The 24,940-nt window shown below is 44.6% G+C and overlaps 2 protein-coding genes across 3 annotated transcripts; both read right to left on the bottom strand.

Moving 5' to 3' along the window:
* Positions 1 to 14,543: 14,543 nt before the first annotated feature.
* On the bottom strand, positions 14,544 to 17,814 carry pgap3 (post-GPI attachment to proteins phospholipase 3). Of its 2 annotated transcripts, none has more exons than XM_015963211.3 (8): positions 17,345 to 17,814; positions 16,680 to 16,777; positions 16,403 to 16,555; positions 16,264 to 16,326; positions 15,862 to 15,923; positions 15,493 to 15,629; positions 14,914 to 15,118; positions 14,544 to 14,826 (listed from the first exon to the last, which is right to left on the bottom strand). In XM_015963211.3, the coding sequence occupies exons 1-8, from the start codon at positions 17,634 to 17,636 to the stop codon at positions 14,763 to 14,765; spliced, it is 1,074 nt and encodes a 357-aa protein (XP_015818697.1). In that variant the 5' UTR covers positions 17,637 to 17,814; the 3' UTR covers positions 14,544 to 14,762. The 2 variants fall into 2 exon arrangements, with proteins under 2 accessions (XP_015818697.1, XP_070401704.1); XM_070545603.1 differs by having other exon boundaries at positions 16,403 to 16,525.
* A 2,133-nt stretch (positions 17,815 to 19,947) lies between these two features.
* Positions 19,948 to 24,726, bottom strand: mylpfb (myosin light chain, phosphorylatable, fast skeletal muscle b). Its single transcript, XM_015963212.3, has 6 exons — positions 24,601 to 24,726; positions 24,125 to 24,223; positions 22,982 to 23,162; positions 22,779 to 22,857; positions 22,626 to 22,674; positions 19,948 to 20,323 (listed from the first exon to the last, which is right to left on the bottom strand). Exons 1-6 carry the CDS (start codon positions 24,601 to 24,603, stop codon positions 20,222 to 20,224), a joined length of 513 nt encoding a protein of 170 aa, XP_015818698.1. The 5' UTR covers positions 24,604 to 24,726; the 3' UTR covers positions 19,948 to 20,221.
* Between the last annotated feature and the right edge of the window lie 214 nt (positions 24,727 to 24,940).

Below are 24,940 nucleotides of genomic sequence, written 5' to 3'. Positions count from 1 at the left end.
AAGGCATCAATCACAAAATGGTATGCAGGGTCCTCAGCTGCTAGTACTGCAGGGGGTCATCAGCACAGCCCAGAAGATCACTAGCTGCTCTCTAACCAGCCTGGAGGACATATCCAACTCTCATTACCTCAGTAGAGCTGGCAATATCATCAAGGACCACTCTCACCCCAGTAACCATCTGTGTGACCTGTACCATCAGGTCATCAGTACAGGTCACATAAAACCAGGACAAATAGGGATAGCTTCTTTCCCAGAGCTATCACCGTAGAAAACAACCACAATACCGGACAAATCTGTCAACCCCAACCACACATTTAGTAAGAATTTTCAATTTTGTTTGTATAGCACTCCTCAAAGACAGACAAGTGCTTCACATAGATCAAAACAAAACAAATAATTGTAAAATACCATAAAACTAATGAAAGATTATTACAAATTCAAATTGAAAATAAGAAAATACAAGATTTAGGTAAAAGCAGCTTTAAATAAAAGGGTCTTCAGCCATTTTTTTAAATGTGTCCACACCGTCAAATTTACTGTTCTATATTGATCATGTGTAATAACAATTATGTGCTATTTCAATTCACTCAGTGTGCTAAAAATCTGCTTACTGTGGCCTGCACAGAACCCATCTAATGCTGCTACTCTGTGTATGTATTTGTACATATTACTGTTGATTTTACATTTATATTATTTTGTATTCTTTTACATTCTGCACAAAAGGCAGTACTCCAATTTTGCTGTTCCCTGTCCAATGACAATAAAGCCTAACTACAGCCACTCAGGAAGACACAGAGCACTCAGAGCCAGAGTCTGGGAAAGGTGAGCAGAATCAAACCGTTTCTGAGGCAGGGCGAGATTTGCTGCATTTTTGTTTTTAAAATATAACGTTTCAACTTACATTATGGTTATATTTACTAGTGTCTTTAAAAAACAGCTCAAATGAGTAGATAATCAAATAAATCTAAAACTTTACGGGTGTTGGGGTTAAATTTAGAGGTGCTTAAGCAACTCCAAAAACTGGCTAGAAATACCTATGCTGTCAACAAAGAAACACCAGCTGTGAGCTCACACCGGAGCTGAGTGAGGCTCAAATCAGAGCAAACATGGTGTAAAAATCCTTCATGTCTTTGGTTAATACTAGTTTTACTGCAAACTAGCACAATTTGGTGTCAAATCCTTTGCCTTCCATGTCCCCCTGGGGTGGTGCTTACTATGGAATCAACTATCTTAGTAACAAAGTGTCATCTAGACTAGAATGTGTGTGTGTGTGGTCTAAAGCCTGGAGCACACCGCACCTGTGCCGCACCCGCCCCATCATTTCAAATGGAAGCCATTATAGTTAATGAGAGTGGGCACTCTCCCCAAGAAGGGACAGAAGGTCTAACAACAGGTCTCAGCCTGCGAACTCCCTTCTAAAGCAGCATGATTTAAAGGGTGAGCACCAGGAGAAACCCCCCCTAAAAGACTTTAAACGTGAAGACTTTAAAAGTGAAGGACAAGCCCCTGTCCAGCAGTTAGAAAAGACAGAATATCCCGTGTAGACACCACTCCTCAAAAATGTTCCACTTATAGGCAAACAGACCCCTAATGGAGCATGCTCTCAAGCTCTGAATGCACACTCGGAAATTAATGTACGGAACTCTACCTTCAGGGGTACAATGTCTTGTCACTATGGTGGTACCCTCAAAGGTACAATTTAGTACCTTCCACTATGGGTACAAATTTGTACTTGTGTAGTTCGTACCTTTTTACACGCCAAACCCAGGGAGAAAAAGTGTACCCTTAATTCAACGTACAACAAAGGACCCTTACAAAGGGAGTACACGCCAACTCCATACAGAGAGACTGCAGACCAGGATGCCAACCTGAGAACTGTCATGCAAGGCAATAGCACCAGCCGCTGCACCACTGTGAAACTATCAGAATCAGAAGGGTCCGAGTTCGCTTCCCGGCCTGGGATCTTTCTACACGGAGTTTGCATGTTCTCCCTGTGCATGTGTGGGTTCTCTCCGGGTACTCCGGCTTCCTCCCACAGTCCAAAAACATTACTGTTTGGTTGATTGGTCTGTCTAAATTGTCCTTAGGTGTGTGTGAGTGAGTGTGCATGATTATTTGTCCTGTGTGCCTCTGTGTAGCCCTGCGATGGATTGGCTCTCTGTCCAGGATGTACCCCGCCTACTTGCCCATTGACTGCTAGAGATAGGCACCAGCCCCCAGCCTCCACAAGTGAGGGTGAGGATGCACCTCCCCTTCTGCCTGAGACAGTAGGTCCTGCCTGATGGGGTGTTGCCAGGTTAGGGCTACCATCAGATAGATCACCTCTGGATTCCAACTTCACGGGTCACTGAGGAGCCACCAAAATCAGGGACAGGCTCATCCCTCACACCCTCTCCAGTACAGTTCAATTAACTCCAACTGAGCAAGGGAGTAGAGGAGAAAGTTGGGTCAAAGGTACACCAGACTGTCCATATTCACTGGAGCAGTCTGATCCATCATGGAGAAGAACAGAGGACAGTGTGTGTTCGCACTTGAAGCAAATAGATCCACTTCCGACCTGCCGAACCTCTTCCAGATGTGGGACACCATCGCTGAAGCCTCCACTTCCTGGTTTAGGCAACTGGGGACAAAAGCTGCTCTGAGAGACATGAGGTTCAGCTTGCACCATTGTAGCAATGCATGTGTCAGATTCAGCAGAGAATATAAAGTCCCACTCACGCTGGTGTGTGAAATTTGTTCTCCGCATTTGACCCATGCCCTGAGGGAGACAGCCACGCTCGGGGACCATTTGGTGGTTTAACGCCGCCAATGCATCCCCTTAATGCTGAGCATTGGTGCAGATTTGCTCTTGACATTGGAGGGGACTTACAAATCATACCCTCCCCCCAAATTTGTATTTTCTCTTTGATCCATGATGAAACAATAAAGTACTGATTCCCCACATATACTATTCTACTTAGTTGTAATGTAAATGTTACTGAAAAGCTGTTGTGTGTCACCAACATTTTACCATTAATCATGTCAATTTAACCCTTTAACAATAATTGTTTCATATACACATATTTCTAAGTTTAGAAGAGCACTGTCTTTTTAAATGTGTTTTCCCTCAAAAAGCTGCTTAATTGAATCATAAATATGTATTTTGCCCTCTGGTGGAAGTTAAAGTTGCCAAGTACAAATTGTATTTAGTTTTTTTGTTATAAATAAAACTATAATTTACTTTTACATCAGTTAAAATGTTTCCCAAAAAAATAAAAAATACTGTTTTCTGATTTGTTATTTCATGTGTCAGGTTTTAAAGCATTAACTTTCCCTCTAGGCTGATAACATCTTTGCACAAGGCTGCAGATCTCTCAGCGTCTGAATGGAGGTTAGACTCAGAGACAGAAAGAGAACCACGATTAACATGGTTAGTTCTCTTTCTGTAGCTCTGATGAGCTACAGATTATTTACCTGCTGTATGCTGACAACAAAATTACACAGAAATTATCAATGGAACTCAACTTTATCAACCCACGGAGGTCTGGATTTGGAGTCACAATCAAACTTCAAGTGGGAAAAAAAACCACAGGCTGATCCAACTTTGATGTAAAGGATCCAACTTTGATGTAAAGTCCTTAAAAAGAGTCAAAATGAGGCTTGTTGGTGTGTGTGTGTGTGTGTGTGTGTGTGTGTGTGTGTGTGTGTGTGTGTGTGTGTGTGTGTCCTCCATGAGCCTGTATGACCTCCCAACAACACATGGGCATGCTCCTAAAGATGTGGTGGTTGGTCTACTGAGGGATCTCCTCCCAGACCTGGACTAAAGCATCCACTAACTGCTGACACACTCCAGCCACATGAGGTCTAGCATTGTTCTGCATTAGGAGGAACCCAGGGCCACCCACATCTGCTCATGGTCTCACAAAGAATCTCATCTCAGTCACTAATGGCAGTCAGGCTACCTCTGTCGAGTACACAGAGGGCTGTGTGACCCCTCAAAGAAATGCCACCCCACACCTTTACTGACCTACTGTCAAACTGGTCATGCTGGAGGATAGGGCTGCACGATATTAGAAAAACCTGTGATATGCAATAACAGTGATTAATATCGCCATGATGATATTACTTGTGACAAATAAAAACTTAACTCAGGAACAAAAATAATCAAAAACAAAGAAATAAGAAAATGACAAAAAAAAATTCATAAAAATGAGAAAACAAAAGATGTGAGGAAAGGGAAAAAGAAACTGAACAAGAAAAGGCAATCAGTGGATCCCGGGGAAAGCAGAATCAGCAGAAAGAATAGAACAAAGCTAACTCAGGTGTTTGCTAACCATCTAAATTAAGTGCCTTCCACCTCGGGGGCGGGCATCTAACCAATGAGAATCCACCCAATTGGCCAAATAGGTGAAGAGCTCTATTTGATTTTTTAAAAGCATCATGCTTCCATTTGATTGACAGAATGCATTATGTGTAGCAAACATTTGAGCTTACCATTCATTGCGATATTTATCGGTTCTTAGCGATATGCATATTGCGCATGCTGATATCACGATAACGATATATTTGCGATATATTGTGCAGCCCTACTGGAGGATGTTGCAGGCAGCAGAACGTTCTCCATGGCATCCCCACACTTGATCATGTCTGGCACATGAGCTCAGTGTGAACCTGCTTCCATCTCTAAAGACCACAGGGTGCCGGGGCGGATTTGCCAATCTTGATGTTCTGCCAAACATCCTGCATGGTGTTTGGCTGTAAGCCCAAATCCCAACTGTGGATGTCAGGCCCTCATACCACCCTCATGGAGTCTGTTTCTGACTGTTTGAGCAGACACATGCACATTTTTGACCCGCTGGAGGTCCTTTAACAGGGCTCTGGCAGTGCTCTTCCTGTTCTCCTTGCACAAAGGCAGAGGTAGTGGTTCTGCTGCTAGATTGTTGCCCTCCTATGACCTCCTCCATGTCTCCTGATATACTGCCCTGTCTCCTGGTAGCACCTCCATTCTCTGGACGCTACGCTGACAGACACAGCAAACATTCCTGCCACAGCTCGCATCGATGAGCCATCCTGGATGAGCTGCATTACCTGAGCAACTTGTGTGGGTTGTAGACTCCTTCTCATGCCACCACTAGAGTGAAAGCACCACCAGCATTCGACAGTGACCAAAACATCAGCTAGAAAGCAGAGGAACTGAAAAGTAGTCTGTGGTCACCTCCTGCAGAACCACTCCTCTAATGGGGATGTCTTGCTAACTGCTGATGATTTTCACCTGTTGTCTTTTCCCACACACCAGCATGTGAAATTGTTTAAAAATCTTTGTTGCTCCCGAAGTGGAAAGTTTGATTTCTGAGAAGTGTGATTGACTTGGATTTACATTATATTGTCCAGGTGTTTCCTTTAGTTTTTTGAGCAGTGTATTTGTTTCCCTGCTTCAACATATCTGATCCAATTGCCAAATTTCCTGTTTATCAGAAAATTTAGCTCTGCAGAAGCCTGTTATTCACCCACTGTTTAAAATAAGGTGTGTTGAAGCAGAGAAGAAATCAAAACATGCTGGATAGTGGGTCTTCAGAACTAGGATTGTTCCCTGGGAGAAAACTGGAGTAAATGTGTGCATGCAGAAGGAGAACTTTCCACACAGAAAGACTCAATGCATTCATTACTTAAACTTGGAAATAAAAACATGCCTGAATGTCATTTCACTATGTCCTTTTAAATGCAACCAACATCTAATTTATTGAACACACACACACACACACACACACACACACACACACACACACACACACACACGGGGGCTGCACATAGAAGGGGCTGAACGTCTCTTAATAGCAATCATGACCATATCTTTCTGTGGCTGTATACATTGTGATTTCTTAGAAGAAATTTTATTTCTTAACAGAATATTATTCATTGCCTTTTCTTGAGACAATCTATAATTAATTCAGCAGTTAAACTAGTAGTAGCGTTAATACTACTTCTCAACATTAATATGAGAAGTGGGAGAATGTCTAGTGGTTGGCAGTAGTGTGCCAGCTGATGGCCCCCTCCTGGAGACTATCACAGCTCAGCAGAACGCCAGTATCTTCTGGAGCAGGGGTGCCCAATCCTGGGAGGGCCTGTATCCAGCAGGTTTTGGTTTTAACACTGCTTCAACACACCTGATTTCAATCAGCAGGTGATTAACAGGCTTCTGCAGAGCCTGATGAGCTGCTGGCACAGGTGATTCAACCACTGAATCAAGTGTGCTGGAACAGATAAACCACAAAACCTGCTGGATACCGGCCCTCCAGGACAATGATTTGCACACCTGTAAGCTGGAGCGATAAATAGTAAAATGGCAAAAAGCAAACCCTTCTATTTTTAAGGTGGAACAAAATCAGATCATTCTGAGTTTGCCAGTATTAGGTTTTGGTATTTTTACCCTGGTCTGAAATTTGGGAATTATATCCATCTTTGACCAACAGTTAGATGCCCTCAAAAGTTAAAGGTGGAACACGAACACCAAAGCAACATCTAGTGTGTGGAGGTTGTCTTTGCAATAGATCAAGGTTTCCAGCCATCGGGTTCGCTGCTGATATGTGAAAGTTTTTATTTGAGTCCTTCGGTTGTAGGCTTCACCTAAACTCACTCTGGTTTCAGATTTTTTATGGTCGCCCCTCCTCTCAGAAGGATAACGACATCTTCTGGGCTCAGAAGCAGCTATTTGACTTGCAGAGTCTGCCATTTTCCACAGGGCCAGCTGCTGTGCTGAGCGAATTGTTTGCCAACCCGCAATGGCGCTCTCTTGGCTGGGAGATGTAAATATAAGCCCAGCGTCAAAATAAATATTTGATTTTTTTAATTAAAATAAAGCTTTTAAAGGAAATACTGTACCTTCATTCTGCACACCTCTAAACGCCCCATGGAGGTTTTATTTTTTAAAACAAATAGCTTTCCATTAAATTGTTCCATATTCAACCTTTAAATGTAAATTACCAGCAAAATTATTTTCCTTGTAAATGTTGTGCTTTCTTTCTGTTTTCTAACAGAGCCATTAAAATCAGCCTTTTTAAGATGACCGTTCTTTTTGTTCGAAAATATGTAATCTTGGTCCATCTTCATATTTCCTTGACTTCTCTCATGCTCTTCAGTCGTGGTCAGAGATCAGGAGTTTGACGGATGAAGAATAAACCTATTCATCACTGTCCCTCCCCTCCCACATCAGTCAGGGTCAGAATCCAAACTCCTGCTTGGAGCTTCCAGAGAAAAAACAAAAAAAAACCTACTCAGTGAGTCACAGAAACATCAAGTCCTGTCCAGGGTGGAGTGAACCAGATGTTTTGGTTCCAGTGAAAAGTTCAACAATTTAATTGTTGTCAGATAATTTTTCTGACATCTATAAATGTTATTGTGACTTTAAAGATCTTTAAAATTTCAACTTAAATTCTACTATTCTTGATGTTCTTAAATTGTTAGTAATTTTGTCTTTTATCCTAACTTGTGACATAAATTTTGGGTGGCATTTAAATAAATCCTCCTTGAACCGTCACCTCTCCTCCTTGAACAGTCACCTTATCGTGGTGGAGGAGTTTGAGTGCCCTAATGATCCTAGGAGCTATGTTGTCTGGGGCACTTTGTGCCCCTGGTAGAGTCTCCCATGACAAATTGGTCTTAGATGAAGGGTGAGACAAAGAACGGTTCAGAGGATCTTTCATGAATATTCAAACAAAGAGTCGGAGTACCCAGCCCAGAGGGTTACCGGGGTCCCACCCTAGAGCCAGGCCTGGTGTTGGCCGGGCTTTCGCCCATGGGGCCCAGCCCAAACCGGATACATGGGCTCATCCATCTGTGGACCCACCACCCGCAGGAGGAACATGAAGGGTCCGGTGCAGTGTGGATCGGGTTGCAGACCGAGGCGGGAGCCTTGGTGGTCCGATCCCTAGACAACGAAACTGGTTATTGGGACATGGAACGTCACCTCGCTGGCGGGGAAGGAGCAGGAGGTTGTGGCAGACGTTGAGCAGTACCGGCTAGATATAGTCGGACTCACCTCGAACCTCGACACATAGCATTGGCTCTGGAACCCAAATCCTTGAGAAGGGTTGGACACTCTCCTTTGCTGGAGTTGCTCCGGGTGAGAGGCGGAGGGCTGGGGTTGGCTTTTTGTTAGCCCCAAGACTCTCTGCCTGTGTGTTGGGGTTTTCCCCGGGGGACGAGAGGGTAGCTTCCCTGAGCCTTGTGTCGGGGAACAGGTCCTGACTGTTGTTTGTGCTTATGGGCCAAATATCAGTTCAGAGTACCCACCCTTTTTGAAGTCCCTGGGACGAGTTCTAGATAGTGCTCCATCAGGGGACTCCATTGTCCTGCTGGGGGACTTCAATGCTCACGTGGGCAATGACAGCTTGACCTGGAGGGGTGTGATTGGGAGGAACGGCCCGCCTGATCTGAACTCGAGTGGTGTTTCGTTATTGGACTTCTGTGCAAGCCGCAGTTTGGCCATAACGAACACCATGTTGGAACATAAGGATGCCCATCGGTACACTTGGTAACAGGGCAGCCTAGGTCACAGGTTGCTGATAGACTTTGTAGTCGTATCATCTGACCTGCGGCCGTATGTTTTGGACACCCGAGTGAAGAGAGGAGCGGAGCTGTCAACTGATCACCACCTGGTGGTGAGTTGGATCAGATGGCAGGGGAAGATGCCGCGTAGACCTGGCAGACCCAAACGCATAGTGAGAGTCTGCTGGGAATGCCTGGCAGAAGAACCTGTCAAGACAGTCTTCAACTCCCACCTCTGGCAGAGCTTTGACCGCGTCCCGAGAGCAGTGGGAGACATTGACTCTGAGTGGGCCTTGTTCCACTCTGCGATTGTTGAGGCGGCTGTCGCTAGCTGTGGTCGCAAGGTGGGCGGTGCCAGTCGTGGTGGCAACCCCCGTACCCGCTGGTGGACACCAGAGGTTCGGAGAGCCGTCAGGCTGAAGAAGGAGGCCTACAGGGTGTGGCTGGTCTGTGGATTTCCGGAGGCAGCAGACAGGTACCAGATAGCCAAGCGGGGTGCAGCAGTGGCAGTTGCCGAGGCAAAATCTTGGGCATGGGAGGAGTTTGGTGAGGCCATGGAGAAAGACTATCGATCGGCTCAAGAGAGGTTCTGGCAAACTGTCCGGCGCCTCTGGAGAGGAAGGCAGCAACTCGCTCACACTGTTTACAGTGGGCATGGGGAGCTGCTGACGTCAACTGGGGCTATAGTCGGACGGTGGAAGGAATACTTTGAGGAGCTCCTCAATCCCACCTACGTGCATTCCGAGGAGGAGCCAGAGCCGGGAGACCTGGGGATGGACTGTCCAATCTCGGGGGCAGAAGTTGCTGAGGTAGTCACACAACTACACAACGGCGGAGCCCCGGGGGTGGATGAGATTCGTCCTGGGTATCTCAAGGCTATGGATGTTGTAGGGCTGTCGTGGTTGACACGTATCTGCAACATTGCGTGGTCATCGGGGGCAGTTCCTGTGGAGTGGCAGACCGGGGTGGTGGTCCCCATCTTTAAGAAGGGTGACCTGAGGGTGTGTTCCAACTACAGGGGGATCACACTCCTCAGCCTCCCTGGAAAGGTCCACTCAAAGGTACTGGAGAGGAGGGTCCGAGTGATAGCTGAATCTCAGATTGAGGAGGAGCAATGTGGTTTTTGTCCTGGTCGTGGAACTGTGGACCAGCTCTATACCCTTGCAAGGGTGATGGAGGGGGCATGGGAGTTTGCTCAACCAATTCACATTTGTTTTGTGGATTTGGAGAAGACTTATGACCATGTCCCCAGGGGCACCCTGTGGGGGACGCTCCAGGAGTATGGGGTGGATGGCTTTCTGTTAAGGGCCATTCAGTCCCTTTACCAGAGGAGCGCGAGTTTGGTCCGCATAGCCGGTAGTAAGTCAGACCTGTTCCCGTTGAGGGCTGGACTCCGCCAGGGCTGCCCTTTGTCACCGGTTCTGTTCATTACCTTTATGGACAGAATTTCTAGGCACAGCCGTGGTGTGGAGTGTGTCGAGTTTGGTGCCAGGAGAATCTCGTCTCTGCTTTTGCGGATGATGTGGTCCTCCTGGCTTCATCCAGCTCTTGCTGGGTAGGTTCGCGGGCCTCGCGGCCAAGTGTGAAGCGGCTGGGATGAGGATCAGCACCTCCAAATCTGAGACCATGGTTCTCGACCGGAAAAGGGTGGCTTGCCAACTCCGGGTCGGGAGAGAGGTCCTACCTCAAGTGGAGGAGTTTAAGTATGTCGGGGTCTTGTTCACGAGTGATGGTAGGAGGGATCGGGAGATCGACAGGCGGATTGGTTCAGCGTCTGCAGTGATGCAGACACTGAGCTGATCTGTTGTGGTGAAGAGGGAACTGAGCCAGAAAGCCAGGCTCTCGATTTACTGGTCGATCTACGTCCCAATCCTCGCCTATGGTCATGAGCTTTGGGTAATGACCGAAAGAACGAGATCGCGGATACAAGCGGCCAAAATGAGTTTCCTCCGTAGGGTGGCCGGGCTCAGCCTTAGAGATAGGGCGAGGAGCTCAGACATTCGGAAGGGACTCGGAGTAGAACCGCTGCTCCTCCGGATTGAAAGGAGTCAGCTGAGGTGGTTTGGGCATCTGGTCAGGATGCCTCCCCGGGGAGGTGTTTCGGGCATGTCCTGCCGGCAGGAGGCCCCCGGGTCAACCCAGGACACGTTGGAGGCTACATCTCCAATCTGGTCCGGGAACGCCTTGGGGTCCTGCCGGAGGAGCTGGCCGGGGAGAGGACGGTCTGGAGCTTCCTAGTTGGCATGCTGCCCCCGCGACCCGGACCAGCGGAGGAAGACAACAATTTATTTTAAAGACATATTATCTAAAACTCACCATTTGGGTCTCTATTGCCTGTATAAAAACTCCAAACGTTGAAAAAAATATGTCCGTTCGTTCAAGGGCGTCAGTTTGTTTTCAGAATTGCTGGGGACAATAACCATACACTGGAGCGGGGTTTAAAAATTGCTGGGGACAATAAAGTAGGCTAGCACAGGGGTCAGCAATCCGCGGCTCTGGAGCCACATGCGGCTCTTCCATCCATCTGATGCAGCTCTCTGTGCTTGTAAAATAATGAATGGATATTTAAATAAAAAGCTTTATATTTTACTGCATTAATTTTACATCTGTATGCCAATTCTAAATGTAAAGATTGTCTGCGTAAACCTGAACAGGTCCAACCCGTCTTACTGTGAGACCGGGTAGACGCGTCACGCTTGTGCGTAATGGTAATCATATGCGCTTCCTGAGCTGGAGGATGTCAGATTCTGGGATTCTCCTCAGACGGCTCATGGATGCGTCGCCACATTGGAGACAGGAACAAGCGCTATTCAGCCAAAGTTTCATCATCAGGTTTGGCAGTGTGAGTGTCCTGTCACAGTGTCCCGATAGATAATGCGCCCTGGCTACTTGGCCAAGGGGTTGTCCCTTTGGCTGACTGGTTAGAGCGTATGACTCTCACCCGGGAGTCTGGGGATGCCCTCGTTTCATTTGACTGTTTATTTTGACAGAAGAACTCAAGGATGTTGCTTGGTTTGAAAGAATTACCCCGACGCACACTGATGCGCATGGATGAGCTGACATTTTAATCGTTAACGCACATCGCGGAGGTAAAATATTCCCATCAGAACATCAGAGCTTTATACTGGACACTGTGTTCAGCGTGGCTCGGAGCGCCCACGGTGGACAGTGAGCTGAAGATCTGGGGTTCGCAGCGCAGTGCAGAACCACGACGCATGCGATAAGATTTCCTCCCACTGAAACAGTCTGGAAACCCGGTCTCTCTGAGGGATGTGTCACTTGGAAAAATGTTCTTTTCATGAAATTATGAAACTCTGGCTGAACAGCGCTTGTTCCCGTCTCTAATATGGAGACGCATGACGCGTAGAGACATTTGATCACGCACAAAGTTTATGTGGAGCAGAAGCGGTCGGGCCACGGCAGGTGAAACGTTCCTAGCCTACATGAAGTGAAACTGTTTAATTGTAACATTAATATGTTACTGGACACGCTGGTCTGGTTGGTTAGACCAGTGTTTGAAGTGGAACACACACACACACACGCACGCACGCACACACACACGCGCACGCACACACACACACACACACCAATTAAAATAATGCTGATAGTGTGGACTAGAAGACAGGTGATGGTTTACGTATTTAAATGATGATCAGGCTGCTGTAAAATGTAATCTCCATCCACATCCAGACACAATTATCCTCTATTCTTTCTCTAGTTGCTCTGCTCTTGACTGGGCTGATCAGCTGACGGTGCGCGCGACGCGCCTAACTAGCGGCTGATGCACATTTTACGCATTTGGAGAGGTGGGCTGGATGCTTTGCGTTTACTGGAAGATGGTCCACTTAACGCACGGATGTAGACTACATATTAATGACAAATGAATGAAAATTAAATTGTGAGTTTTAACTTCATATTTTATAAGTAAAAAGGACGGGGGAACACATTTATGACGTCTTTTTAAACTAAATTTTCTAGCGCGACCTGCCTGCTCCACTTAAGTCACTGCTTATTAAGGTCCGTCCAGAATTACTGTGGGAAATGGGTAATAATGGCTCTTTGATGGGAATAGGTTGCCGACCCCTGGTATAAGATCTGAGCTGGTAAAACAAAAATCCTCATCAGCAGGCTTTTTTGAAAGTGGGGGGGACACAGCTGCCAATCACAAATTTTGCCGGGGACATGTCCCCGGCGTCCCCGGTTAAAATGACGCCTATGCGTTCGTTTTCTGTCAGTGTTTGGTTTGGGGATTTTGTACCTAAAACAAGCCATTTCAAAAAGTCCTTTTTTGTGATGTCACAAATGGGGAAAGCAGAATAGAACCACCTCTCATGTGCAAGAGGACAAATGATGTAAAAGCAGCAGCTCTACACTTTGTTTTATTTGGTCTGAGTAAAGTGTCATTGTTTAAATTTCCTCTCAAAGCCGTAAAACTACAAATCAGTGTTTGATCATTTTAATCTTTTTTTTTTAAACACAAGAACATCTGTTTCTCATAGCAAGACAGGCATGATACCCTGCCTTCATGTAAATAAACACACCCAAACTATTATCAGCAAAGACACTTATTTAGTCCACATCTGTCTTTTTGGGTATTAGATGAGTTTGAGGAAAGTGCATTCAGTGGGAGAGCTGATGGTGCAGAGCAGCAGACAGCAGATGGGTGAGGAGGAGAGGGGACATGGATGCTGCAGCAAAAACAAAGTACTGAAAAGAACAAATGAGATAAATCTGGGGTTCACAGCTTGTCTTATAAGATATACGAACACTGATGAAACCAAATTTCAGGTTTCTGTCTAATTTGATTGAAGGGAGTAGTTTTTGTGATTTGATGCATCAGAAGTTCCTCATTTTTAAAAATTTCAATGCCAGAAAAAAAAACAAAAGTTTATATATATATATATATTTAGAGCGAGTTTACTGGCATAATTTGAGCATCTCCTGTCATCCCCCAGCTCCACCACAGACCGTCTGCAAAGCTAAACGTAACCATTTTAACACTTAAAGCATGTTGTCACATGGCTCAAACACGCACACACCATCCAGAGCACTTTAGCTCTCTCATACGGTCATTCAGTTTATCTCTCTCTCTCACACACACACACACACACACACCATTGTTCATATTCTAACAGAAAACACACAAAAGGCATGGGCTGATTTTTGAACACAACCATAAAGTGCACATATGGAGGTACAGCTCAGAGATGAAGACACATGTGGAATGAGTTCAGCTTCAAGGATAAATCCAACAGAAACCAAAAGGAGACTTGGATGGATACAGTAAGGCCCACATGATGGAGATACTCTGTAAAACAGCTGGTGAGTGTGTGTGTGTGTGTGTGTGTGTGTGTGTGTGTTATTTTGGAAAATCTTTAAGGGATAAATGTGACAAAGACTACAACTCTGTGCATCAAATAAACCCTTGATCAGTCAGTCTCCTCTCATTTCATCTCTTGTTAGAAACTGCAGATGTGGAGAACGGTTTCCTCATTAAAGGCAATCCAGGTGAATGAAAATCAGCAGAAAAATCACATCCAAACTCAGAAAAATACAGCAGAAGCTGCTCAAAAGCAACACACTGAAACCAAATAAGGCAGATGGTTAAAACAGAAAACTGATTGATGATGAAATCATACAAAAAAAGGAGCAAAGAAAACAAAAGGCACAAAAATTAAAAGGTGATGGCAATAATAAAAAAAAAAAGTAAATGTCAGCTAGAATGACCCCAAACACAAAGAACGTCCCTCTGGTTCTGGAACAGTCAGCTGGAAGTGAGGGAGTCAGTTCATTTAGAACACTGCTGAACACAACTGACCGCTGCTGCCATCTACTGGCAGCTGACACACACTGCTATCAGCTGCTGCAGTCGGGTGGCACTTTGAGTTCAGGAGACCAACCTCATCCCAATCGGAACCCAACAAGCAGGATTCAAGCCCAGCAGAAGGGCTAGTACATTTTCACCCCTCAATTCCTTCTGAAGCACCCTGTAAAGGAGCAAAGAGAAAGAAAAAGCACACACGGCAGCCCAAGGCCAAACAGAACCATCATGACACCCATCCTCATGAGACGTCACATCGAATAATCACAGAGAAATCAAAACATGTAAACAGAGATGTAAGTCTGTGGAGTCGTGCTTTTTATCTGGGAGGTTAAGCGACGTCGATGTTCAGGTGTCCGGCTGCCCTGACCCATGAGGAGTGCAGGTGGAGGCGTGATGAAGGGACGACCAGCTCCTCCTACTCCACCTTAACGCCCATCTTCTCTGTGTTTAGTAAGTAGAGGCTGTCATCTATCAGGAAACTGTTGTCAGAAAGAAGAGAGTTACTCCTTTAAATCCATCACCTTTTATGCACACTTGGTTTCTTCAAATGTGGGCGGGGCAAAAACCTGTAGAAAAGGAAATGCACCGGGATGGTGCTGAGGTGCCAAACGGCGTGAGCGTCCAAGATCCAGAGCAGCGGGGGGAAGTCCAGCAGCTCCAGCAGGGCCAGACCGTGAAGCATCAGCGCTACCAGGCCACACTTCCACCAGTACGGGAGAGTCCGCCGGTTCTGCCAGCACCAGCACAGCCACCACAGAAGGTTCACCATGCCTTCAAGATGTGGGAGGAAGAGTCAGTTCTACTCAATCAGAGCCATTAGAGTTTAAATCACACTGGAAAACATGAAATACACGAGAAACGATCACAGCAGCAACCCTGCCATCAGAAACCTGTGTGACATTAGCAACAAGATGTCTGTGGCCATTAAACACACACACACACACACACACACACACACACACACACACACACACACGTTATGTTCTGATGAATGTGATGCAGCAGCAGCAATAAAACTAAATAATATACTGATAATAAACTGGATATTTAACACAATGGATATAAATAATAACTTGGAAACTCCAAAGCAGGACCCATATGATGAGTTGAGTGACTGACACGGTTAGAAAGAACAGTTTCGGTACCGATGGTGACGTTGGCAGCCATGTTGTATCCGTAGTCGAAATTAACAAAAGTCAGGTAGGAGACATGTGATGTGAAGACCAGGATGAGCAGGGCTCCCACCATGCTGGACCTCCCGGGGTGCTTCAGACCTAAAGTTCTAGAATAAAAAACAGTTTTGTAGAATAAACTTAGATAATACAGTCAGAGATGTTTAGACTGTCTACAACTGAGGAGAATGTGTGTGAAATATTTAGTTTCTTTAAATCAGTAAACTAAACAAAAATTCAGGTCTTGTCATTACTTTTCTGATGTTTTTCTGCAAAGTAAACAAACAAATAAACAAAACAAAACAAATGTAGGAAACACAAAACCACAGCAGCAGAGCTTACCTGACACAACAAAGGTAGATGGAGTAAAGAATGACAGCTGTTGCACAGAAATAGTCCATTTTCTGATGGAGAAAACAAACAGTTATCTAATTTACAATTCAGACACATAAATGATGCACCTGCCAGAAAACAAACACAAAGAGCTCAAGAGTTGTCACTAATAGCATTAAGATGTCCCCGATCAGCTAAGCTCATTAGCACACAAACAAGCACACGAGTTTATGCTAGCAAAGGTGATTTATTTTTCTACTTACAATGTAAAAAATAGGAATTATGATATTTTTACCTACTTTGTTATTCATCAGTGATAAAAGAAAAAAACCTAAATTAGATTATTTTTAGTTGGATTCAGCTCAGCTAACAAACAAGCTGACCGAACAGAGTCCAAATATTTACCCTTACCTCAGTGAGAAAAGTGTCTCGGGTGTGAAACACGGTTGACCAGAACCAAGCATTCAGAGAAACCTAAACACACACACACACAGGTTGTTGTTGTGTGTACATGGTGGGTGGCAGTATTGGTGTTTTGTCTGCAGCTCACCAGCGAGAAGGCGTTGGTGGTGTGGTACATGGGGCTCTGGCGTGGCACTGCGCACCGATAGCGCAGCAGCATGAGAAGGCAGGCCAAACCATTCAACAGGGACGCCAAAGCCGACGCGGGCTCCTCAAAACACAGGAAACGGACAAAAGGCCACTGCCAAACAACATCACCAGTGACTTCAGATCACACTCATGAAGTGATGCAGAGTGACATAAACCTAAAACACATTCCTACAACATCTGAATAGGAGTGATGAGTGACTAAGGATGAGACATACCTTGCCGTGGAACTGAGGGATTCTGTACCCCTCTGCCTGGTAGAGGTCCACTGTCGTCCACATGCACTGGTAGCGACAGTCATCACGACACGTCCACCCTGGAAGACACAAACGGGGACACATGGCAGCTGGCACAGTTAACTAAGGAATTAGACAAAACGATCCGATTTGACCCAGGTAACTCAATGACAGGTGTTTCTTTGACTAAAAGCCAAATCCGTTCTTTTGTTCAGATTCTAAGTATTTTCTCCATTTAAACTTCCTTAAAAACAAACAAATCTTTAGGATGCTTTTTTGTGGATTTACATGAAAAAAAATCCTTATTGGGCCCCTCTTCCAGTAGATAGATGTAAAAAGGCCTTTTTGTTATTGTTGTCTTTTACGATTATGTAACGTGACAACTTGGTGAAGTCAGATTCAAAACACACACACACACACACACACACACACACACACACACACACACACACACACGCACACACGCACGCACGCACGCACGCACGCACGCACGCACGCACGCACGCACACACACACACACACACGAGGAGAAACTGAACCACAGAACAGTGAGGCAGAGGCATGAAAACACCAGTAGTGGGTTCGTTTCGCTAATGTCAAGTCTGACGCGGTTAGCTTAACTCCGTCACCTGCCTGCTACGACTCACCTATCAGCGCCATGTATTGGGGCTGGGTGGACTCAAAGCTCCGCCGCCGAGCCCCGGTGCAGTTCGTCCGGACGCACAGCTTCAAGCAGTCTCGGTAAACCGGCTCCTTGTCGCCTTGAGAGGACTCCACGGTGGTCACCGACACCAGGAGCAGCAGGATGACAGCGGCCAAAGCGGGGAGCCTGACAGATGTGCAGCGGGGAAACGCCGAGGCCATGGCGGTTGATTTCGGCCCGTCCGGACTCTCGAAGGCACTGCGGGACCACAGCGGCGCTAAGCCAGCGGTGCTCATTACCACGGGGTCATGGCGAGTTTGGGGTGACAAACAGGACCAAAAGTATCGCTGAGCTACAGCGACTGACCACTGCTTCCTAACAATCTCCGTCCACTCACCGCGATCAGGTTCAACAGACGCACGGTGTTTCCGGTTTGTTTTCAAAATAAAAGAGGGTTAAGATCTTTACAGCTGTCGCTGGGCGCTGTTGTTTTTTATATTTATTTATTTTTATTAATCAACTTCGTAAACTGGGTTTCTGGATATATGCCCTGTATACGTTTTGAGTGAACTATACATTAATTATTGTCTCTTGTGCATGGATATTGTGCTCATTTCACTTTATTTTATCTATACAATTTTTTTTTCTCCACTTCTGTGAATTACGAGTCCGGAATAATACTTGACTTGACTATTGTTTTATTATATTTCGAAGTGAAATGTTTTGTCGCAATTTGACCCCCATCCTGTTTAAAACAACGCAACCAAGACACGTCACGCGTTTAAATCTAATAAACAGAGTTATGTGTAAAATTCAGGTTGACATAGCTGATGGGGTTTTGTTTTGGTCGCAGTCATCCTTCGATTATATATTGCAAAAAAAGATATGCGCTAAAAAGGAATATACAGGATATAACATTTTGTACACAATCATAGATTTTATACCTGTACCACATTTTCTGGTGTTAAAGGAAATGTGAAAAAAATCTCAGCAGCCCCAGAATGTTGCCCTGCAGTTTAGCGAATAATGGCATTTTGACTTTGGTACACATAAACTAACATCATGTTTGTACAGTATTGATAATTAATATACTGTAGTATTATATTGAATTAATAGATGAATATGGGATCTGAGCATCCATTTAAAAATTACTACAAAAACTTGAATTTTTCTTTAGTAGAAACTCTAGGAGTATACGATGTGTAGCACTAATGAAAAAACTCAATTATTTATATATTATTTTGAATAAAAGTTCTTTGTAAATGCCACTGGTTGGATCAACTGCTGCAGGGTGGTGTTGTCAAGAAGAGATGGAATAAAGTGGGGTGTAGAAATCAGAACAAAAGGAGACGGTGGCTGGCTTCAGGAAGAAAAGGTCTCCTACACTTAAAAAGATAACCTGGAGGTTCCACAGAGCTAGAAATACCTGGGTGTGTTTCTAAACAGCAGACTGGACTAGTGGTGCTGCTGTTTAAGATGAAGGGATGGACAGAGTATATCTGTGCAATATGATGCTGGAGATCTTGCACTGGTCTGTGATCATCTGCGGTGCAGCAGTTTGACAGGAGCAGCATCAGTACATCAGAGGTGGAAATGCTTCCTAGAGGTCAGCAGAGGCAGCACTGAGCCAAGCAGCTGTCCCAGCCAAAAGAACAGAGACCCCCACCAGCTTCATGCAGCATGCTCTCTATCCTATCAGGCCAGGCGGCGCACTTCAGCAGCCTGCAGATGCTGGTCCTATTGGCGTGACCTCTCCTGACCTCTTACTCAGCACACATCTTTTTGCAGTAAATATTTATGTTGAATTGGAATTTTATTATTTGTATTCTCCAATTTCACTTACAATTTCCTTATCTTTTTCAAGAATAAAATAGGCTGCAGACATATGCACGCTGACTACGGACCCCTGGTTTAAACTGTCTCCACTAATTATATTCAGCATGAGTTATTGAAAGGTTGTAAGACACCAACAGATAAGGTTATGAACTGCTTCCATTCATGCTCCAACTGAAACCAGCAGACACAACGTCGTACGAAACACGGTGGCTTTATTTCTACTTCTTCTTTCGTTACAGTGGAGACAAAAGAGACACGGGCACAACGACGGGAGAGAAACAGCAGTAAGACAGGAGAAAGAGACAAAAATCAAAGACATTTTACTTTTGTTCATCTCGTTTCTTCCCCATCCCAACATCTTTCACCATCTCTTCCTCAATGTACAAGATTGAAAACTTGTCTTTCATCTTTTTGCCGCAACTTCTTCTGCATGAGTCAAAAAGTGGTTAAAGAGAGGAGTAGGCAGCTATTGTAGTGCAGTACTCTCACTCTTTCACCTTACACTCCTCCCTCAAACATATAGTGACAGAAAGTCGAAACATTCTGAAATGTTGAGACTAACAGACCTCTTTGATCAGACACTCACTTGTTGCAAGCGAGTGTCTGTGCGTGCGCCGAAGCACCCAAGAAACACTTCAGTCGGCCGCCGTGTACACTGGACTACATCGTGCACACGAGCTCAGCGTAGACACGATGCACGCACTGTTGGCCTCAACACAATATCGGAAGAAGTGAGGAAAGGAGGAGAAAAAAGAGGCAGGGACAGAGATGGAGAGAGGGTTTCTGTGTCACGAGATTATTTTTATTGAAAACAATCCCATCATTCCCTGTTGGTGATCACACTCATCCTCCCGCCACACACATACAGCCCCACGTCCTCTCACAGAGCATCTCAGAGCAGGAGAGAGAAGTCTTTTCATTTTGAGCGTGCGAGCAGTGAAGATTGGACCTGGGTGTGAGTGTGTGAGCGGGTGGATGGTGGCAAAATGGCAGGACTGAACAGAGGTAGAGCTGTGGGGAGGGAAGGTGTGTGTGTGTGAGGGGGTTACTCCTCCTTGTCCTCTCCGTGTGTGATAACGTAGCAGATGTTCTTGTAGTCCACATTGCCAGCCACATCTGGAGGGAAGGCAGCCCACATGTTCTTCATCTGTGGGGAGGGCAAGGGAGTTACTGAAGCATCTTAGAACTTTCAATAACATTTCACCCATTCTGACGTGCACTTCTAATAAAACGTTGTAGTAATCAATATTTTACTCATCCTAAAAAGCTTCCCGAACAGCCTCAGTTCAGAGAAATAGAGTTTACATCAGGGGAGACTGAAGAGGTTTAGGGCTAAGCAAAAAGAGGTCTGAGGAGTCAGGAGATCAAAAGTTAAAAAGCCTTTAATGATACACGGCTTAAATGGTTAAAAACTTTCTGCCAACGCGTTTCAGCCGGCAGGGCCTTCGTCAGGGCTCAAAATGTTTGTAGGTCCTCTCACTTCCTTGTAAAGAAGGCCAATCAGTGACACCTGCTGAAGTTGGGCAGGTAGACAGCATCATGATTGGATGACCAGTATCGCACAAAAAACTTTTACATTCTGAAAAATCCTATTATACGGAGAAATACTCACAAATGTTAAATTACCGCTGAGAATTGAGAAAAAGGAAAAGTAAGTAAATACAAACTTAAAGACAAACGGTACAAATATAGTAAGAAAACATAGAATTACAAAAAAGGAGCAAAATCCAATTCTCTATTAAGACCTGGAAAATGTGTAGCTTTAACTGTATAAATCCAAAATGATTGTCTTTGCAAGAGTTTTTTTTAAACATTTAAGCCATGTATCATTAAAGGCTTTTTAACTTTCGACCTCCTGAGTGCCTCAGACCTCGTTATGCTTAACATTCATGTGGATCCCTTGCCTGAAGTGCACCAGTGAGAGCAGCAGACCATTTTTTTACACCCGTGCAGCACTTCCAGCATTTTTTCTTTTTCCTTGACTTAGAAAAAAACAGATCCTAGATTCCACATGTTTGATAGCCTGGCAAGCCAGACTAAATAAGCAAGAATTTGGTCTAGTTTACTAGGCTACATGTTTGATGCTTTTTAGCTAATTCCTGGTGGACCTGACCCCTGGGTGACCCGGTAGCTATTAACATCATTTATGCTGAGAAATAACAAAAGATATGCATCCAAACTATGGTTCCCTGGCTGTTTTTTTTTTTTTTTTTTTGTGGGCTTCAAATGCTGTTCAAGAATGGTAGCATTCGGTAGCCTGGCCTGCCAGACTCCTCCTCTGTTTAATTCTGCACAGAGAAAGAGTCTGGGAACTCTCCTGTTCAAATAACCCCATCCCGTGAGAATTTGAACCGAGCCAATCAGCACTGAGTAGCGTACGTCACACACCACAATGCCAAGTTTGTCATAAACATGGCGACTGAAGCGGCGTTCGCTGCGGCTCTTTCCTCTGTTCTAAATGACTTGAGCATGTCTTTAAAACAACAACAAGTAGAAGTGCAAACTTCTTTCTTTTTCCTAAAGAAAGATGTTTGTACTGTCGCCAGACGCCATTTTTGACTACAGCTAAAAAACTACAGGGTTGCGTGGTACAGTCAGCATTTCCATCTTTTTTTCTGATTGGTTGTTTTTGAGCAGCCTAGTCCCGCCCCTCATGTGCCTCTCTGCCTGTGAGTAACCAGACTAGTTCTCTGTGCAGAATGAAACAGGACGAGTCTGGCAGGCCAGGCTAAGTATTTGGGCTAGACTGTTGATGCAGACTGATGCGTTTACAAATCCTAGTTTTTTTACAGAGATACAGAATTTTAACAATAATGTTTTAAAAGTATCTGTCTTTTGCCTTTATATTAATTTAAGAACAAACCCTCACCGCACTTTTTAAAGAACAGACTTGTGAGCACCGTTGATAAAACCAGACTGAACCAATGAAGAGTGACCCGTATCCTGTTTTTGGTTCTGATTATGGATGCAAATTTATTCTTACGTCACAAATCCAGGGAATTTGATGCTTTTCTTCTCTTAGACAAAAATATGAAACACTTTTTACGTCTCATATACACATATTTATACATCCTTTAGTTGTTTTTGTGTAAATGTTGGATGTTTCTTTTACCCCAAAAATATTCTTCAGAAAAAAACTGAGTTTGTGACCATTGATTACTTTCAACTTGACGATTTCCCCCATATCTTGAAAAGTTAGGACTCCCCCACTCTGTTTAATTTAACTGAACACATTTATGTATTTTTGTTATAATAAAATATATTTTCAATCATCTTTTAACATCTTTTTATGACGGCTCAGGTCACGACACCATGAAATGCGAAATCGATCATCAATCCTGAATGACGCAAAAGCTATTTCTCTGAACATAGGCCGTTCAGGAAAATAATTCAGTCATTTTTCATACAGTGAGATGGAATATGAATGAGGGAAAGACTGATCAGCTCACCTCTTCAGCACTGAACCTGTCGCACTGGGTGGTCAGGAGCTCCTCCAGGCTGGAAGGGAAAGCACAGATTAAATAAACCTTTACTAATCCAGAGCTGTGATGTAAGTTTTTGTGTAAAAAAATAAAAAATAAAAAAAACTTTAAAACTCTTACAATTCCTTCTTAATGGCGCCAGTGGCATTAGGGTCCAGGACCTTGAACGCGCTAACGATGACATCCTCAGGATCAGCACCTAACAGGAGCAGACAGTTAAACACTTTTTATGAAAAACATCCAATAATTATTTAAATAAATGTATGTAAATATATTTGGTAAATGGGTTAGGGTTAGAGATGAGGGGAGAATGGTGAAGTCACCCTTAAGCTTCTCTCCGAACATGGTCAGGAAGACGGTGAAGTTGATTGGACCACTGGCCTCCTTCACCATGGCTTCCAGCTCATCGTTCTTCACATTCAGCTGGCCCATGGTGGCCAGCACGTCCCTGAGGTCGTCCTTGCTGATGATGCCATCTCTGTTCTGGTCGATGATTGTGAAAGCCTTCCAGAGACCGCGTTTAAACACAAAAACCAAACGATAAGTCCGATATTCTAAAAACTGTCTGGAATCTGACAGCTTTTGCTTCTTTTACTGGAATTCATTTTAACGAAACAATACAACAAGTGTCCCGTTTCCCACGAGTCCTTGCTGGAAGACTTGTTAATTGTAATTATAAGTGGGAGCTAGTCTGCCAAGGTGAAAGTGTAAAGTGGAGCTGTTATCCACTTCTCTTGCTACATAGCTCCACGCTTCGGCCGCTGAAACCAAAGATGGCACTGTAAACTTTTTGGGACTTGGCAGCTGGTCGGCCACTTGTCTCTCTAAGGTGTTAAAATGGTTCTGGAATGTGAGACAAGCCCCTTGCGACATTTAAAGAGAAGGTATTGATTACAGCTGTCATCCTTTAACCTTGTGACTGAATCTTCTGACCATGTCACCAATGTTCTTTCACCATTTGGGCTCTGCAAGGAGACCTGATCAACTACTGTTGGTATTTTTTCTATTTATTCTGCAAAATATCAGATAATACCAAAGAAAAAAAATCCAAGTCTTGGGTGCTAATAAAACAGCTGAAAGGGGCAAATTCTTAGTGATTCCTTAGTGAGGACTCGTGTGTAGACCTGGTGACCTCAGATGCTGTATGCTCTCTTTCCTTTGAGCCCCTCTTTCCTGCTTTGATTAATTTGACTTTCCACCAGCTGTTGGGCTGCATTCCAGTGGAGTCACACTGTGTGTGTCTCTAAGGAGAATTACTGAGCAGGGCAAAGGCATCACCTGTCACTGGAAACCCGCAGATTTACGGTCCTGTCATGCTGATGAGGACATTTTTACCATCCCTGATCACAACTACACAATTCAGACGCCTGCTTGCATTACGGCCCGGGTCAAAATGTACACAGAGCTGACATTTATGCAAATCAAAAAGCCCGGAAGTGTGGCGGATGTGATGAAGAAGATGATACCTCCTTGTACTCCTGGATCTGGCTCTGCTCGAACATGGAGAACACATTGGAGGATCCACCCTCACCCTGCTGCTGCCTCCTCTTGGCCTTCTTGGGTGCCTGTCACAACAAAAAAACACTTCTGATGAAAAATGTAAATCAAACACATTTTCTTTCTGATGCAACTTTAATTGCTCAAAAAAATGGGGGAAAATTACAATTTTCCTATTGCTTCTGAATAAACAAACTTTTTGAATATATAAAATAAAATATATATATTTTTTTAAGATTTTTGACCCTTCCTGCTTTTGGTAACAGGTATTAGCATTGATCCCCAAACAGATTTCATTGTGATTCAGGTGTTTTTCTTTAGGGATCCAAATCCAGAGTTTGGAGGTTCCATCGGATGCTGGTAATCCTCATGCATCAGTTTTCAAAGCCGAGGAGATCCCAAATCCTACGGTTGGTTCTACTGCGGAAAACGGCCACACACTCACCATCTCTTAGGATCGTGGGGTAGTTGTTGGTCAAGAAGAGAAGCCTACTGCGAGCCGATGTGACTGACATGTATGGATTGGCCTCTTGGGGTCTTATATATTAGCTCTAGGGGAGCTAACTTTAGCCACAACATCAGGTTTGGCAGGAAAGCAGAGCCGAGGTAGAGTAAGAAAAACAGGGAGGAGTGTGAGGAGGTGCTCGAGTGGATCGGCTTACTGACACTCCAAAATAGGCTGCAAAGTCTTGGAATGAGGTGAATTCAATGCCAACAGACAGGCCTGACTTTGGTGTCATCTGTGGACTAATAAGGCCAAACAGAGGCACAGGACACGCGGGGGG

This window comes from Nothobranchius furzeri, chromosome 16 (genome assembly GCF_043380555.1).
Source record: "Nothobranchius furzeri strain GRZ-AD chromosome 16, NfurGRZ-RIMD1, whole genome shotgun sequence".
Lineage (NCBI taxonomy): Eukaryota > Metazoa > Chordata > Actinopteri > Cyprinodontiformes > Nothobranchiidae > Nothobranchius > Nothobranchius furzeri.
Note: the sequence above shows the minus strand (reverse complement) of the source record. Positions and strands in the feature narration are given on the sequence as shown.

Bases quoted from the DNA above. Each gene is read 5' to 3' on its own strand.
- pgap3 (XM_015963211.3), bottom strand. From the start codon at position 17,636: ATGAGCACCGCTGGCTTAGCGCCGCTGTGGTCCCGCAGTGCCTTCGAG. The intron at 16,778-17,344 runs GTGAGTCGTAGC...TGTGTCTTCCAG, and splicing joins CCAATACATGGCGCTGATAG to GGTGGACGTGTCGTGATGAC. The intron at 16,327-16,402 runs GTGAGCTGCAGA...GTGTGTGTTTAG, and splicing joins CCACCAACGCCTTCTCGCTG to GTTTCTCTGAATGCTTGGTT.
- mylpfb (XM_015963212.3), bottom strand. The intron at 22,675-22,778 runs GTAAGAGTTTTA...TTTCCCTTCCAG, and splicing joins GGCGCCATTAAGAAGGAATT to CCTGGAGGAGCTCCTGACCA. The intron at 20,324-22,625 runs GTGAGCTGATCA...CCCTCCCCACAG, and splicing joins ACAGGTTCAGTGCTGAAGAG to ATGAAGAACATGTGGGCTGC.